The sequence below is a fragment of the Adiantum capillus-veneris genome, chromosome 4 (assembly GCF_014529385.1).
Source record: "Adiantum capillus-veneris isolate H3 chromosome 4, ASM1452938v2, whole genome shotgun sequence".
In the NCBI taxonomy this organism is placed as follows: domain Eukaryota; kingdom Viridiplantae; phylum Streptophyta; class Polypodiopsida; order Polypodiales; family Pteridaceae; genus Adiantum; species Adiantum capillus-veneris.
The window spans coordinates 40097695-40116076 of record NC_140934.1 but is presented as its reverse complement, the minus strand read 5'-3'; the positions used below and the strand labels follow the sequence as shown (position 1 = coordinate 40116076).

The 18382-nt window shown below is 40.3% G+C and overlaps 1 protein-coding gene across 2 annotated transcripts in view; it reads right to left on the bottom strand.

Moving 5' to 3' along the window:
- The window catches only part of LOC147459014 (RAP release 2, galactose-binding-like domain protein, putative (DUF1997)), a 91230-nt gene that overhangs the window by 12464 nt on the left and 60384 nt on the right, over nt 1-18382 (bottom strand). For both annotated transcript variants that reach the window (XM_086510399.1, XM_086510398.1), the window contains exons 2-3: nt 16021-16211; nt 15848-15893 (exon numbers count right to left, since the gene is read on the bottom strand). In XM_086510399.1, coding sequence (XP_086366525.1) covers nt 15848-15893; nt 16021-16211 — 237 coding nt within the window. The remainder of the gene's footprint in view (nt 1-15847; nt 15894-16020; nt 16212-18382) is intronic.

Sequence of the window (18382 nt, the reverse complement as noted above, 5' to 3'; positions counted from 1 at the left end):
TAAAGATTTGCCTTGTAAACACCAACTTTTGAATTTGATGCTTTTTGGCATGGGGCCTTTAAATATGAACCTTGGGGGCCCTCTCTGGCACTCTACCACACGCAGATTGCAGAGGAGATGCTCTCATATTGTTATTCTTTGCAAATCATCAATACAGAAAGAAATACCGAAAGGGGTGCCAGTCTTTGAGACCAATGCATCTGGAAGCAGAACTCGGCAGCTTCGTCTCTCTCTCTCTCTCTCTCTCTCTCTCTCTCTCTCTCTCTCCATATATACATACATACATATATATATATATATATATATATATATATATATATATATATATATATATATATATATATATATATATATATATATATATATATACATACATACATACATACATGTATATATACACACACACACACACATATATATATATATATTTATTTATTTATTTATTTATATAGAAACTAGTGAAAACCCCTTAGCATTATGGGACAAAGAAGAATATTGGGTCTCATTGCACGGTACTCCGCAACCAGCAAGTTCAAAGGCTACTCACCCAAGAATGTCTCTGGAAGACACAAAGCTATGTAAGAAAGAAACTGATCAGCTCCTACAAATTGGTTTGATTGTCCCCTCTAATAATGCTTTTGCTTGTCAAGCCTTTTATGTGAATAATCACTCAGAGCAAACGAGAGAAAAAAAGCGGCTAGTCATTAATTATAAACCAATTAATGACTGGCTAGAGGCAAAGCGCTTTCCTTTGCCACTAAAGGATGATCTGCTCCACAGAATCAAGGACAGTTAGGTATTCTCCAAATTTGATTTAAAAAGCGGGTTTTGGCAATTTAAGATGAGACCTGTTGATCGATACAAAACTAGTTTTGTCGTCTCCCAAGGAATGTTCGAATGGACAGTTTTACCCATGGGACTAAAGCCTGCTCCCTTACTCTGTCAAGAAAGAATTGAGGTCTTATTCTCAGATTGCAAGGAATTCTTATTGCTGTATATTGATGATATCCAGGTCTACTCTAAGGATATCGAAAGTCATATTAAGCTTCTTAAGCGGTTTGTGTAAAAGCTTCAAAATACTGGACTGGTTCTTAGTCTTAAGAAAATGGAGCTCTGTCAACCCCAGACTACTTTTTTGGGGATGGAGATCTTCTCTAGCTGTATTAAAATGCAAGAGCATGTTTTAAAGAAGTTATTGGATTTTCCAGATCAACTACAAGATCGTAAACAAGTTCAATCATTTGTACAATGCCTACAATGGATCGTGCCACAATACCCGCACTTGGCAAAGGATCTGCTACCCTTCAAGCAGCTGGAACAAAGCAAGGAATTCTTTTGGTCTGAGAATTTGTCTATGGCTGTGCACACAATCAAGGAAATTTGCCAAAAATTACCTCCTTTGAAAATCCCTACGCACAATCCTCTTATTGTATATTCAGATGCATCTGAGGAGGCATGGGAAGGAATACTGTGTGAGCAGGTGAATGATACGCCTATCATTTGTAGATAGGCTTCTGGAAGATTCAAAGATGCTGAGCAACAGTATCATTCAATCCAAAGAGAATTGCTAGCTGGAATGAATGCTGTGCTATCATTTTGATTATTTTTATTAGGAGTGCCATTCACCCTACGAAGTAATTTGAAACATTTTGATAAATTCCTCCAGGAAAAGAATGAAAAGTGGGAAATGCTCGCATCTACAGATAGGCTTACCAGCTAAGTCATTATGATGTGACTTATGAATATATATGTGCCTGGGTGCAAAAATAATATTGCCGATTTGTTATCGCGTGTCAAAGCAACCTAAGCCATGATTCACATTCCACTTTCTAAAAAATCGGATTCAATCTGAGTTGTGACGTAAAAGATACCGTACTTTTTGTATATATACTCGCAGTCTTCCTCAACATCAACACCTGTAAAGATATTCGCACTATACACTCACTAAATCAACTTGCAAGTGTTGGACACCCTGTAAGGTGACACCTGCACTTACCACGCACTAGTGCATCTTTGAAGCCATCCACACTCCTCTACTATAAAAAAGACATAACTCAAAGAGAGAGAGACCTTTCATCCAGAGCGCATACCCTTCTCACCTTTAGAGTCCTCACGAGTCTAGTAACCTCAGCACATTATCCCTGCACAGTTTGTAATCTTCCGCCATATCTATACCAAGCTTGTAACTACTGGTTTCCTCGCTTTCTATGATAAATCAACTACTGGTTTTAGTCTACCTCGTAAATTGCTCTCAAGTCTTGTTTGTATTACTCTACGAATCCTGTTTTCAATTGGTATCAGAGCCATGTTTGAGTTGGTTTTGAATGCTTTATGATAGCCAGTGGTCAATGTTGAAGCTAATTAACAACTACCCTCATATTAGTGAAATTAGAAGCCCTTAGCTATTTAAGTCGCCGTCGCTAGGCTTGGTGCCGCTCAGACACAGACGCTGTCAGCTCCTTATCTTCCAATCAAGATCACTACTAGGTGCGCTGTATCTTAGTACTCTAATCAAGCTCAACCATCATTAACTACGTAAAGCCCTAACCTCTATCATTATGGCTATGATCATCTCTTCCTTTCAGAAGTTTCTTTCTTATCATAATGAATTTAACAAGGCTAATCCCTCTGGAAAGTGGAGCTTGCCAAAGGTATCTTCTGCTCAAATCTATAAACATCATAAGGCTTTTGCCTTCTCTGCTAGTACCATGTAGCATGAAACACATGGAAAGCTTACTGTAATAGATAGTGAGACGGATAATCATATTATCCATCTCTTTGAAGAGCTTTTAGAAAACAGGCAAAAGGCCTTAAAGAAAGGTCATCAGTTTATGCACATAGGGTATATAGCTATAGGCATAATCCCCTTATTCCGAAAAGGCTTGAATGTCTCATGCATTGGAGCACTATTGGACACTAGACATAAGAATCTGGCAGTCTAGACTATAAGTGTCCTACAAGGAAGCCTTCCAAACGGACCCATCTATATAGAATGTTTTCCTAATTTCCCTTGTAGTCTGACAGACAAATACTTTGATGAGATTGTGTCCCTATTGATCAAAACCCATGGTTTAGACCTTAAGCATAGTTCAGATCATCTCCAGCTTGCATATCGCATGATTATTCGAACCGTAAACACATGTCTACCTTATATATATAATTTTGGGTACCTCAAAGAAGATGCTTCTTTGATTAAGGGCCAAAATATCGTCATGAAAGTTGACGAAACCACTCAGGATACCTTACCTGAAATGGTTGCCTGGCAAGAAGTTAAATTCGACAGTTAGATATTTCTAAGACCTTGTTAAATGAAGTAACTGTCCCTTCTTCTCTACACGTGCAAAGGCTTGAATCTACAGACCAATACAAGATACTTGGCCGATCAAAGTCTAGGAAGCAGCTGGATGTTGTACTGGCTAAACCCCAGTACTATGCCTCTTCTTCAACCTCTGCCGAGTCTCATGCCGCGACACGGCCAACTCCGTCTCTGGCCTGTCTTCACCCCCAAAAGCTACATAGATTACGAAGGTTTATTTCGGTGCAAGTTATGCAATCGCATCATGGCGTCTGCTTATGTTGCTAATGGAATTGAAGTTTTGAATCCCAAACATATCAATGATAAAGATTTGTCTCATAGCATGCCATATATTGTGCCTTCTCCAAACGCTAGGCTACAACCTTTAGAGTCTTCTTCGAACTGGCACACTAATGCTCTGAAGGAACTTGCTGCTTTGCAATATCAGGTACTGACTAAACTTTCTCTCCTTACTCAGTCTTCATCTTCTTTTCCCCGGGAGGTAATATATCAAGACATGAAAGATAAGAAGGAAGGAAACCAAGTAAAGCCTGTGCAGTCTGTACAGTTGATTCAGTATGATAATCAATCCAGTGACAAGAATTTCCCAAGGATGTTTTCAGCTGTTCTACCTGAACCCACTATTGAATCAGTAACCCAGCTGCCTGCAAACATGTCACCATTTGCCCCAGAAGATTTAGAGGATGGGTTTAACCCTAATGTTGTGTTTAATCCTAATATTAGATGGGGGGTTAATGCTCAAGTGCAGACTTGGGAGCAAAGGCAATAACAGGGAGAAGTTGTCAGAACTATCCTACCAAAGGATAGTAACTGGACAGTTTTTCATGATGACGCATGTGTCCAAAAAGAGGAGGAAGAATTGGATGAGCTAGATGTGTTGTTACCCGAAATATTTCCTATTTTGGAAGCCTCCTCTGATGATGAGTCGGTAATCAGCTCAGAATATCTGATCTCTTCTGAAGAAGAAGACAGGATAATAAATCCTGTCAAAATGGAAAGTGAAGGAGTCAATGTTGAATCACCTTCATCCACATCCTCAAATTTAAAAGAGGTAACTAAGATCGGAGATATGACCATACTTGATATCGACAGTCTTTCCCAGGAACAGATTTGGAAGGTGTTCGAGTTCATCTATAACTCAGCCCACTATGGAATCAATTATAAAGATCCGACATAGAGGCAATCTGTATCCATGATTATAGCAGGTTTTCAAGGAATGTTAAGAGCCTGGTGGGATGATCTCAGTCCGAATAGTAAAGCCTACATTGTGCAAGGTGGGCCTGAAGGACGAGAACATTTCAACAATGTGATTTCTCTGTTTTTTGCATCTCTTGTTATGCAGTTTTTAGGATCAACTAATAAGATACAGGAGCGCATTAGGGAAGCTTTTTTCAGAAGCAGACTCTGTGATTTGACCCAGGTCAAGAAATATCAGCAGCATATGACACAGCTTATGTATCATTTCCCTTGTGGTTATTTCAAAACAGAATACAAACAATTTTACCCGAATTCTTTCCCCGAGCCTTTCTCTAATTTGATTAAAGAAAGGATTAAAATCGCATGTTTGCATGTAAATGAAAATCTTTCTCTAGCACAAATAAATTCCTTCATTGATGAAGTCACTGACTTAGAATGTGCTAGAATAAGAGTTAGGAAAGAATAAAGCAGGTAAAAGGATTCAATACCAGTTTCTGTGAGAAAGAAACAAAAGCTAAAGCATTTGGATACAGAACACCCGAAGAATGCAACTATAAAGTCAAAGGTCGCAGAAACAAATTTGGCAAGCAATTCAAGGTTGTTCGCAAGAAAAGGAATTTGAGCAAATAAGAACGAAGGCAAGTGAAGTGCTACATATGCAACAAGCAAGGACATATCGCTGTTGAATGTCCAAAAAGGAAAAAGAAAGTTGGAAATGTTGTCTTAAAGGATCGATACGAATACAAGGTAATCTATTGCAATACCTTGCAGAAGAAGGACTTCCCTATTGCTGAGTACATCGATTTTGATGCTGATGAAGAATCTACTTCAGCTTCTTCTGAAAATTCTTCTACTTCAGAGATTCTAGAGGAGCCTGTTTTCTCTGACGATAGCGAGCGCCGACTACAGAACATGGTAAGGAAACCCTTTTCTTTTCCTAGGCAAAAGAAGCAGAAATCTCTAGTCCAGAGTCGAGTTCTAGTTCATCTGAAGAATTGGAAGAATGGAGAAATAAGTATCCTCTGCTCAAGCTTGATCTGTCCCACAAAGAGCATCAGCGATATCAACCTTTACCTCTGTTCAGAGATATGGTTGAAGATACCCCTGCTATTGCCCTAAGGGAAGATTGGCGCAGGATAATGAATTAAAAAAGAGAATCTACTGCACCTCATCAAAGAAGAGAAGCTGCTTCTACTCGTTTCTTTCCCAATAAAGAGACAAGTAGATATCAGGAAAGATACCCACAGAATCCATCAGCAATGCAACTTGATGAAGATATACCTGAAGCTTCTACCGCTACAAATCAACCTCTAACCGAAGCTTGTGAGTATATTCAGATTTGTAGTAAGAATGATCAAGCTTTTCTCCAAGCTATACGAGAGGTACATGCTAAATGTGATCAACTACAACATCAGATTCGTTCTGTTGAAAGCCAATTAGCTACCCTAGAAACAAAGATTGATCATGTTTATGAAATAGCTAACCATTTGTCTGATGTAGTTGCTATGATTGATATTGCTGATGAAGCCCTTAGCGATTGGGTTCCTACTCGGCCCATAAACAACTGTAGTATCATCAATTTTGATCCTAAGAATAATCGAGCCTTCTACTCTAAAGTTTGGATCAAATTCCCAGCTGAACAATCTTTCAGACATGATGCATTATGGGATTCAGGGTAAGTTGTTTCCTACATCAACCAAGCTTTGGTCCCTCCACATTTGGTTACCAAGCTTTCTCATGGTATTATTGTTTCTTATGCCAACAACACTCGCAGGCGCATTTCTACGATTGTCTTGTGTAAAATGGCTTTGGGTTATGCTAAGCTGCAAGTCACTCTCTATCTTCATCCTAATCCTAATACTGACCTTACCATCGGTGCTGATATCATATCGCAACTCACGCCCTACACTGTGAACACTGATCTTTCGATCAACTTCCGTCTTGAAGCTATGCCCTATACAGTTGTTACTAAACTTCGAGAGCTCTTTTGTTTGGGGGGGGGGGGGGGGGGGGGGGGGGGGGGGGTAGTAATTCCCACACTCCCTAATCCACACAGAAATGAACGCTTTTTGACATGATTTGAGGTCGAAAATCTGAAACATCATGATGAGCTCCAATCACTTGCTAATCAATTGGCTAAGCAAACTAGTGAAAACCCTTAGCCTTCTGGGACAAAGAAGAATATTGGGTCTCATTGCCCTGTACTCCGCAACCAGCAGGTTTAAAGGCTACTCGCCCAAGAATGTCTCTGGAAGACACAAAGCTATGCAAGAAAGAAATCGATCAGCTCCTCCAAACTGGTTTGATTGTCCCCTCTAATAATGCTTTTGCTTGTCAAGCCTTTTATGTGAATAATCACTCAGAGCAAAAGAGAGAAAAAAAGCGGCTAGTCATTAATTATAAACCAATTAATGACTGGCTAGAGGCAAAGCGCTTTCCTTTGCCACTAAAGGATGATCTGCTCCGCGGAATCAAGGACAGTCAGGTATTCTCCAAATTTGATTTAAAAAGCGGGTTTTGGCAATTTAAGATCCGATCTGCTGATCGATACAAAACTAGTTTTGTCGTCCCCCAAGGGATGTTCTAATGGACAGTTTTACCCATGGGACTAAAGTCTGCTCCCTCACTCTGTCAAGAAAGAATTGAGGTCTTATTCTCAGATTGCAGGGAATTCTTACTGCTATATATTGATGATATCCTAGTCTACTCTAAGGATATTGAAAGTCATATGAAGCTTCTTAAGCGGTTTGTGCAAAAGCTTCAAAACACTGGATTGGTTCTTAGTCTTAAGAAAATGGAGCTTTGTCAACCCCAGACTACTTTTTTGGGGGTAGAGATCATCTCTGGCTGTATTAGAATGCAAGAGCATATTTTAGTAGTAAGAATGATCAAGCTATTCTCCAAGCTATTTGCCCCAAAAGATTTAGAGGACTCTATAGCTGAGAAGCTTATGCGCTTTGAAAGAAAGGTATTCTCTCTTTGAGTTCTGTTTTTTTTATAGTAGAGGAGTGTGGATGGCTTCAAACACGGGTATATATATAAAAAGTACAGTATCTTTTGCGTCACAACTGAGATTGGATCCGATTTTTCAGAAAGTGGAATGTGACATCATGGCTTAGGTTGCTTTGACATGCGATAACAAATCGGCAATATTATTTTTGCACCCAGGCACATATTCATAAGTCACATCAAAATGACTTAGCTTGTAAGCCCATCTGTAGATCCGAGCATTTCCCACTTTTCCTGCATTCTTTTCTTGGAGGAATTTATCAAAATGTTTCAAATCACTTCGTAAGGTGAATGACACTCCTAATAAAAATAATCGAAATGATAGGACAGCATTCACTCCAACTAGCAATTCTCTTTGGATTGAATGATACCGTTATTCAGCATCTTTGACTCTTCCAGAAGCGCATCTACAAATGATAGGCGTATCATTCACCTGCTCACACAGTATTTCTCCGCATGTCTCCTCAGATGCATCTGAATATACAATACGAGGATTGTGCGTAGAGATTTGCAAAGGAGATAATTTCTGGCAAATGTCCTTGATTGTGTGCACAGGCATAGACAAATTCTCAGACCAAAAGAATTCCTTGCTTCGTTTCAGCTGCTTGAAGGGTAGCAGATCCTTTGCCAAGTGCGGGTATTGTGGCGCGATCCATTGTAGGCATCCTACAAATGATTGAACATGTTTACTATCCTGTAGTTGATCTGGAAAATCCAATAACTTCTTTAAAACATGCTCTTGCATTTTAATACAGCCAGAGAAGATCTCCATCCCCAAAAAAAGTAGTCTGGGGTTGACAAAGCTCCATTTTCTTAAGACTAAGAACCAGTCCAGTATTTTGAAGCTTTTACACAAACCGCTTAAGATGCTTAATATGACTTTCAATATCCTTAGAGTAGACCAGGATATCATCAATATACAGCAGTAAGAATTCCCTGCAATCTGAGAATAGGACCTCAATTCTTTCTTGATAGAGTGAGGGAGCAGGCTTTAGTCCCATGGGTAAAACTCTCCATTCGAACATTCCTTGGGGGACGACAAAACTAGGTTTGTATCGATCAGTAGGTCATCTTAAATTGCCAAAACCCGCTTTTTCATATTTGGAGAATACCTGACTGTCCTTGATTCCGCGGAGCAGATCATCCTTTAGTGGCAAAGGAAAGCGCTTCCATTCTTCCAATTCTTCAGATGAACTAGAACTCGACTCTGGACTAGAGGTTTGCTGCTTCTTTTGCCTAGGAAAAGAAAAGGGTTTCCTTACTATATTCTGTAGTCGAGGCTCGCTATCGTCAGAGAAAACAGGCTCCTCTAGAATCTCTGAAGTAGAAAAATTTTCAGAACAATCTGAAGTAGATTCTTCATCAGCATCAAAATCAATGTACTCAGCAATAGGAAAGTCCTTCTTCTGCAAGGTATTGCAATAGATTACCTCGTATTCGTATCCATCCTTTAAGACAACATTCCCAAATTTCTTTTTCCTTTTTGGACATTCAGGAGCGATATGTCCTAGCTTGTTGAAGATGTAGCACTTCACTTGCCTCCGTTCTTCTTTGCTCAAATTCCTTTTCTTGCGAACAACCTTGAATTGCTTGCCAAATTTGTTTCTGCGAGCTTTGACTTTACAATTCCATTCTTTGGGTGTTCTGTATCCAAATGCTTTAGCTTTTGTTTCTTTCTCACAGAAACTGGTATTGAATCCTTTTACCTGCTTTATTCTTTCCTAACTCTTATTCTAGCACATTCTAAGTCAGTGACTTCATCAATGAAGGAATTTATTTGTGCTAGAGAAAGATTTTCATTTACATGCAAACATGCGATTTTAATCCTTTCTTTAATCAAATTAGAGAAAGGCTCGGGGAAAGAATTCGGGTAAAATTCTTTGTATTCTGTTTTGAAATAACCACGAGGGAAATGATACATCAGCTATGTCATATGCTGCTGATATTTCTTGACCTGGGTCAAATCACAGAGTCTGCTTCTGAAAAAAGCTTCCCTAATGCGCTCTTGTATCTTATTAGTTGATCCTAAAAACTGCATAACAAGAGCTGCAAAAAACAGAGAAATCACATTGTGAAAATGTTCTCGTCCTTCAGGCCCACCTTGCACAATGTAGGCTTTACTATCCGGACTGAGATCATCCCACCAGGCTCTTAACATTCCCTGAAAACCTGCTATAATCATGGATACAGATTGCCTCTATGTCAGATCTTTATAATTGATTCCATAGTGGGCTGAGTTATAGATGAACTCGAACACCTTCCAAATCTATTCCTGGGAAAGACAGTCGATATCAAGTATGGTCATATCTCCGATCTTAGTTACCCCTTTTAAATTTGAGGATGTGGATGAAGGTGATTCAACATTGACTCCTTCACTTTCCATTTTGACAGGATTTATTATCCTGTCTTCTTCTTCAGAAGAGATCAGATATTCTGAGCTGATTACCGACTCATCATCAGAGGAGGCTTCCAAAATAGGACATATTTGGGGTAACAACACATCTAACTCATCCAATTCTTCCTCCTCTTTTTCGACACATACGTCATCATGAAAAACTGTCCAGTTACTATCCTCTGGTAGGATAGTTCTGACAACTTCTCCCTGTTGTTGCCTTTGCTCCCAAGTCTGCACTTGAGCACTAACCCCCCATCTAATATTAGGATTAAATACAACATTAGGGTTAAACCCATCCTCTAAATCTTCTGGGGCAAATGGTGACATGTTTGCAGGCAGCTGGGTTACTGATTCAATAGTGGGTTCAGGTAGAACAGCTGAAAACATCCTTGGGAAATTCTTGTCACTGGATTGATTATCATACTGAATCAATTGTACAGGCTGCACAGGCTTTACTTGCTTTCCTTCCTTCTTATATTTCATGTCTTGATATATTATCCCACGGGGAAAAGAAGGTGAAGACTTAGTAAGGAGAGAAAGTTTAGTCAGTACCTGATATTGCAAAGCAGCAAGTTCCTTCAGAGCATTAGTGTGCCAGTTCGAAGAAGACTCTAAAGGTTGTAGCCTGGCGTTTGGAGAAGGCACAATATATGGCATGCTATGAGACAAATCTTTATCATTGATATGTTTGGGATTCAAAACTTCAATTCCATTAGCAACATAAGCAGACGCCATGATGCGATTGCATAACTTGCACACCGAAATAAACCTTCTGAATCTATGTAGCGTTCGGGGTGAAGACACGCCAGAGACGGAGTTGGCCGTGTCGCTGCATGAAACTCCGCAGAGCTTGAAGAAGAGGCATAGTACTGGGGTTTAGCCAGAACAGCATCCAGCTGCTTCCTAGACTTTGATCGGCCAAGTATCTTGTATTGGTCTGTAGATCCAAGCCTTTGCACTTGTAGATAAGAAGGGACAGTTACTTCATTTAACAAGGTCTTAGAAATATCTAACTGCCAAATTTAACTTCTTGCCAGGCAACCATTTCAAGTAAGGTATCCTGAGTGGTTTCGTCAACTTTCATGACAATATTTTGGCCCTTAATCAAAGAAGCATCTTCTTTGAGGTACCCAGAATTATACACACAAGGTAGACATGTGTTTACGGTTCGAATAATCATGCGATATGCAATCTGGAGATGATCTGAACTATGCTTAAGATCTAAACCATGGGTTTTGATCAATAGGGACACAATGTCATCAAAGTATTTGTCTGTCAGACTACAAGGGAAATTAGGAAAACATTCTATATAGATGGGTCCATTTAAAAGGCTTCCTTGTAGGACACTTATAGTCTAGACTGCCAGATTCTTATGTCTAGTGTCCAATAGTGCTCCAATGCATGAGACATTCAAGCCTTTTCGGAATAAGGGGATTATGCCTATAGCTATATACCCTATGTGCATAAACTGATGACCTTTCTTTAAGCCTTTTGCCTGAATTCAAAAAGCTCTTCAAAGAGATGGATAATATGATTATCCGTCTCACTATCTCTTACAGTAAGCTTTCCACGTGTTTCATGATGCATGGTACTAGCAGAGAGGGCAAAAGCCTTATGATGTTTATAGATTTGAGCAGAAGATACCTTTGACAAGCTCCACTTTCCAGAGGGATTAGCTATGTATATATATATATATATATATATTCAAGTTCACTTTGTTGCAGTTTCTATTCGTGTCTTGCTATTGATTTCTCACTTGGGTGTCCAGGCCTATTACAACGAGCAATCCCAAAGCTTTACTCGAACTTCAAGAGTCAAAACAAAGTCTAGACAAGCTTTCTCCCCTTTTTAAATAATCAAAAAATCCAAAAAACGAGCAACCCTATCTTCTCAAAAACAACAAGTTTTTTTGGACTCCAGTACTTTCCCATAATATTTTGGTTCGTCCAAGCATTAACAAATTGCAAAAGGAAATTCCACATCTGTATTTTTCGAAAGTAAACCCAATTCCAGGACAAGTTGATAGATACAAAAAGGGTATGCTAGGATCTGGTATGGGAAGCAGAGAGGAGGATGCTTTTGATGGAAGGGTTCCTAAATCAAACCAAAACAGTCATAACCCAGAATCCTCTAGATCAAAAGTGCAATAGATTAGAGGAACATCAACAAGCTCAAGAGCTCCAAGCAAAAGATATCGTTTTATAGAAAACTCTCAACTTTATGGTATAATAGTCAAAATCTCGAGAGGACAATGCCCTTCAAACCATCCTGACCTTGTATCAATAATTTGCAAATCTTGTTATTCAACGAAAAGAACGATCCAGGCAAACATATAAAGACCAGATTCTCCATGATCCAAAAGCAACAAAATGACATCCAATGCCAGAAATAACCAAGTCTTAAGACCATTAAAGTATAACAGAACCAAAGTTTCCAATGTGCCAATTACGGTGCACCCTTCCAACATTTATGTGTCTTTTATCATTATATTCCAAATCCCTATTATCCAATGAAAAGAGCCAGCAAGACGAGATCAAAAAATTTCAAGTCAACAAGAGTAGCCTTATAATCAGATATCAAAATACAAAGAAACTCGCACTCCTTTCTGCTTGGAAGTAAGAAAAATCTTAAGACCATTCCAGCAGTCAAGTAAACCAATGCCCCAAATTTGCATCAGAATCAGCAAGGTATTACTACTTTCCCATGTGTGTGTGCCAGACTTGGATAGTTAAAACCAGGCAAGGTCCACATGAAAATAAGGAAGGGACTCGAGGACACTCTCAGAAGCAACCCCAGTAAGTAATACCAATGAAACACAAACTGCAAAGGTGGGTAGGGCCTCAAACCCACCACCAGAAGGTCTAGAAATCTCAGAAATAGCTTTTCAAAACTTAGAAAAGAGTTTTTCCTTTTGTTTAGAAAAAATCAGTACTCTAGAACAATAGGCGATGCTGCAAAATTTTAGAATTAAACTGTCACCCCACACACAGGCCTCTTAAGGCAAGAGAGACTTTTTGCAAAAGTTTAGAATTGACAAATATTGTCAGAGTCCAAAAAAGCAGAAAAGAGACTAACCTAGGATGAAGCAGAAGCATTATCCATCTCCATTTGCAAGGAAAATCAAACGAGACCCCTCCTTTACACTAATTCTCCTTCAAGTGCAGGTGCTCAATGCTTCAAGTGCTAGTGCTGATTTCAGTGAGAAAGATAGTATCCAAAGCTGAGTGAGGGTGATGCTATCCAAAGCTAAGTGAGGGTGAAAATCCCTCATCTTAAGAGGGCAATGAGCAAGGACAGCCACCTCTGCTTCATGCTAGACCCAAGCATGCCAAGCCACTGCATCAGACCTCTCAAATCAATGTGAACATGCAGGTACAGTGTGAAAAAAAGACCCATAGCATGCATGGGCTATGTCAAGCCTCATAAGGCAAACCAGGATGATGGAAGAGGAAACCGTTAGTGCATCAGAGTGAAGAAACATTCCCTTACCCTTTCCGTGAAAAGAAAGCATCAATGACAACAATCAATATGGCAAACCAAAGCACCCATGGGGATCATGATAAGTAAGGAGCAGTGTTAACAAACAGGAGAGAGAAGACTCCAAAAATTCATCACATCAGATTGAGAACCATACCATGAAGCTGTAACATGAACGACAAGTTTAGCACTCCTAGTACACTTCAATACAGCAGGGTAGTACCCATCCGCAAGCAACCAACTTCTTAATGTCATTTACATGCGGAGTTTATAGAGGAGAGACTTCTCAGTCTAGTGACATCCCCGTGTTGCATAGAGGGAGAGAGTGCATCGGGAGCCCGCCAGATGACAATAAACGCCGCACCTTAGAACCCAAGGCAAGAGTAAGTGGTAACCACCAGAAATGCAAGGGGCAGTTCCCACCAAGAAGAGCGTCTCCAAGTGAAGGAGGAGTTCCCACTAGGCCAGCTTAAAGAACCACAGCAAGACACTATGGCATTGGTCATCACAGGGTGAAGGGAGCAGTTCCAGTTGGAAAAACAACTTCATTGGATCAAAACAAAAAGATCCAAGTGAAAGAAATATTCATTTAAACAGGCACAACTTCCATAATGAGGGTTCCTTTTCTTAAACAACTTCCAAGTTAAGCCAACGTACAATGAACCATTGCTTACAGGGGGGTTTGATTAGTAAGGCATCAATATTGACAAGATTAAAAACCAACTTCAACAAGGCAATGAAGTCAAAGCCTAATAAGAAGGTTGAATTGGAAAAGTTCAAAGACTTTTAAAGCCAAAGCTTTTGTGAGAGATTCAAATGGGATAGGTTAAGAGTCAGCAAATGACCACCAATTGAACAACTGTGTGTGTGAGTTGTTTGGGGGGGGGGGGGGGGGGGGGGGGGGGGGGGGGGGGGGGGGCTGCTGTGCGCGAAAATATGGCTGAAAATTCTGACTGGGTGAAAGAAGGGTGAGAGAAGGCTGACTGCGGGCTAAGGCTGTGGGGTGAAGGTATGATGCTTCTGGTGATGCGTAAAGGTGATGCCAATCCAGTACGAGAAGAGGATGCTTGTTGACTGTGGAGCTGGCCTTCAACTTCGTGCAACACAGCAAAAACAGCAGACAGACCAACGCAATAAAGTACGGCAGCAATTTATGTATTGTACGAAGGTTATGTATCGTATTGAGGTTACACGAACTAAAGTTACTTAGTGAGCAGCATGCAGAAACCACGGACAACACAACCTACAAACAGAAGAGTGTGCAACAACAGTCTCAGGAGCAGCTCTCACAGCAGAGCTCAGATCTCACTCGCACCAGAGGCACGTTGATTGATCGAGCGACTGAGCTAGGGAGATCAAAACGCCCACCACTGCCAGGAGCTTCACGGCATCGATGGAAGGCTACAGCAAAGGATCCAGACCATTCTAGCTCGACATGCGAGACACCCAGTCAGAGTATTGACCATGGAGGATATTCGTGAGATCCGCCAGCAACCTATGATGGATATCCTATGACTTAATGATCACACATTATCCACTCTATCTCCGTTTAGATTGTATCACTCGACATCACCACCTCTTTCATTGCACAAATATATATGTAGCTACTACCAAAAATGCTCAAATCTAGGTATTATGTACCCTACAGCCCAATGAGGTCAATTTGATGCTTCTTGGCATCTTCGAAACAAAACAAAACGAAACGCATTAAAACAACGAAACACACACAGAGTTTCTTGTTTCTATGCTCACAAACATCTACGGCCATTAGCAACCCTCCCTATAGGGGGAACCCCCCAACACATTCATTGGTTGCCTATACACACAACCACAGGCATATTATGACTCATAAAGTTTCACAAGAGCAGAGAAGATAATGAAGCTAGCCAACAAAAGAAATTGCACAACAGTTACCTATCCCACATGTGTGTGTTAAAGCTCAAATTCTTAGCCAACAGTATCCCTACAACCTTCATGGGACCGCAATCGCATTTAATTTACCCTCAAAAAAGCCTTGCTAATGCACTTGCAAAGCCTTCAATATCATCCACATAAATCATTCCTACTACGCCACCCTTGCAAAAGCTGCACTCTCAACGTCACAAACAGTTCAGTATCATCCTCTCAAAAGCTTTTTTTGTATCCTTGCAAAAGAGTACAGCCTTGCTGTGATTCTTGCAGAAACCGTGATACTACCCTTAACACCCTTGCAAAAACCTCAATTGACCCTTCCAAAAGCCTCACCATCACCCCCTAGAAAGCTTCGCTATCGTCCTAGCAAAAGCCTTGCCATCATCCTTGCAAACAGCCTCACTGTCTGATGATATTAGAAAAAATGAACCCAAGTAGTGCCAAGTGAGTGAAGGGCTGTGACCTGACAGATATACAGCCATGTTATTGTTGAGTTTACTTCATGCTTAAAAAACTGGGCAGCCTAAACATTGTGAAAGTACCTGAAAACTTTTTGTTTTGAGCCACAACCAGAGGTGAACCTTCGAGCTGTTAAAAGAAGCACAAGGAGCATTACATTTGTTTTAGACTTGAATGCCAATTTTCTGTATATAATGAAATCTCATCTTCCATAGTCAAAAAACACAAGCCTAAGCAGCTGTTTGTTACAAGTTACCGTGCAAGAGAGAAGCCGAATACAGCAGCCATCAGGCTGCTCCTCAACCCGAACAAGTAAGACTGGGCAAACCTCAAAGTTGAAAAACTTTAATCGATAAACATAACATCGGAAAGTGTTCTCATCAATCCTTTCGATTCGCTCTGCATCAAGTACAGAATACTGGCTGGCAGGCAAGCTCATGTACTCAGCTGCAGCATGAAAAGAAAAGCCAAACATCAAAATTAAACACGTAGAGACCTCATACTAACACGAATTTGCCCAAATCTCAAGGCACAGACGGATGGTACAGTATTGCACAAAACCATAGACAAGTCACAACTGTCAAGATACACATAGGATGGTACATTATCACAGCTTACATGGTATACATTGTAGCATAAAAGACTGGCAAACCAACCAGCTAACAATACACAAAGGTCATCACTGATGGAATGAGAAATCATTCAGCATTAAGAAGTAGCAAGGTTACATGATACATATGACATGACTCGTTCCTAAAGTGTAGCCACAGTCCATGCTGGACCATACGCAAAAGGATATCTTCCAAAACTTGTCATCAATCCAAAATGTGCAGAGGCCCAGCCACCTAAGCAGCACAGAGTACAGAAGAGACCATAGTACATGGAAATAGAAAACAGAAGGCAACTAAAATCAGAGCTCTGAAGAGTCTAGAGACCAAGTGCCATCATCTAAGCCCACCAAAGTCACGTCCTCCTTATCATATTCCTGACATGTCAAGCGATTGTCCCCATGTTTCAAACCCCCAAAAAAAAGATTCTCAAATTCCGAAATGATTCCCAAGACAGCTCAATACTTCACAAATTTTTGAAAACAGCTCGGTGACCTGGCATGACCTGACCGTAATGGAGAAGTAGCGGAGCCGATCTGGACCCAAGAACACAGCCAGCACCGCTGGAACCAGACCTGTGCCGAGCCACCCGTGCGAAATTCAGAGAGTAAAACGTAGCACGAATCATAGAAGCGTACGGACAGTGCTGTCATGGCATGTACATCTAGACAGCTGATGACATGGCTGTGTACAAAGATGCCGATGCGGTGCTGTTTTTACACATTGACTTTGTGATCTTTTGGGACCAGTTAGTAAAAGCTATTGCTGCAAAGTGGCATAAGGTACGGGGGAGCCTTTTCATTGATCAATTGCAGAGTGGGCTCTCCCGGGCAGTTGTCCACAGAGCTTGAGAGCATGACCGTCGGGGGCGCTCCCGTCTTGATCGCTTTGTCTTAAGGGGCATAAGCCAGCAGGGCTACCAATAGGTCAAAGGGCACAAGAAAAGAACAGAAAGGTCAACTAGGTCCACCGGATAATTTGGTCAAGGGTACTTTTTGGCCCTCGATGCAAAGTGGATGGAGGAGAACAACCTCGCAAAACCTCTTAAAAGAGAGTTGTACCTTGAAGCTTTTGGGCTATTAGTAGTGTTTATGCCAAAAGTTAACGATGAATTGGCAAGTTGAATTTAGCGCAGTGCGGACTTGACAAGAGGGAGCCACTCCACTCCTTTGTCACAGACTGCCTAGATTGAATAAAGTCACTAATTTCTATTTGAGATCTTAGGGTACTGACGGACTGACAGCATTTTGCGGAATGACTGTGTGCAATGAATTGGAAACATGCCTTATCTTACTACGACGTGATTCTTGGTCAGCATCGGTTATTCCAATATGATCCAATGATTAGCTTTCGAGGACATACTATCCAATGATTAGCTTTCGAGGACATACTATCAATTTGCTCAAAGATGGACGTGAACTCGTTTTACACCGGCTTTATCATGTGAAACAAGTGATTCAAGCCTCATGTGTACAAGTCAAACAACATAATACAATGGATTATGAAACGAATATGATTTCCGATGTGGATGTAAGAATTATTATTGATTCATTAACTTCTCCTAAATCAATTGATGAAGACAAAGGTGATTTCAAGCAAGAAGTTTTTCCAAGTGATACTTCATTACTAGACAAAGATAAAGATATAGTTGCAGGTTCTGAGTTAGAAGACAATTAAGCTTTCTTTGGTTCTTTGTTGGATGATAATGTGCCAATTGCAAGTCATAAAGTGATAGTTTCTAAAGATGATTCTGAAAAAATTTGGGATTCATTATTGAAAGATGATTGCAGTCTCAATCCAAAATACTCTCCAGTGATTAGTAACGTTGAAGTTACCCCCTTCGAAGAATGCCTTGAGAAGATTTACTCTTCGCCAAATGTTTCGCAGTTATTACAAGATTTTGAACCAAAAGTCTTACTTCACATGAAGGAATTTGAAGATTAATCTCTTGTTACAATCAACCTAAATAAGCCGGATTCCTCTAAAAAGTTTTTGAATGATGCAATGACA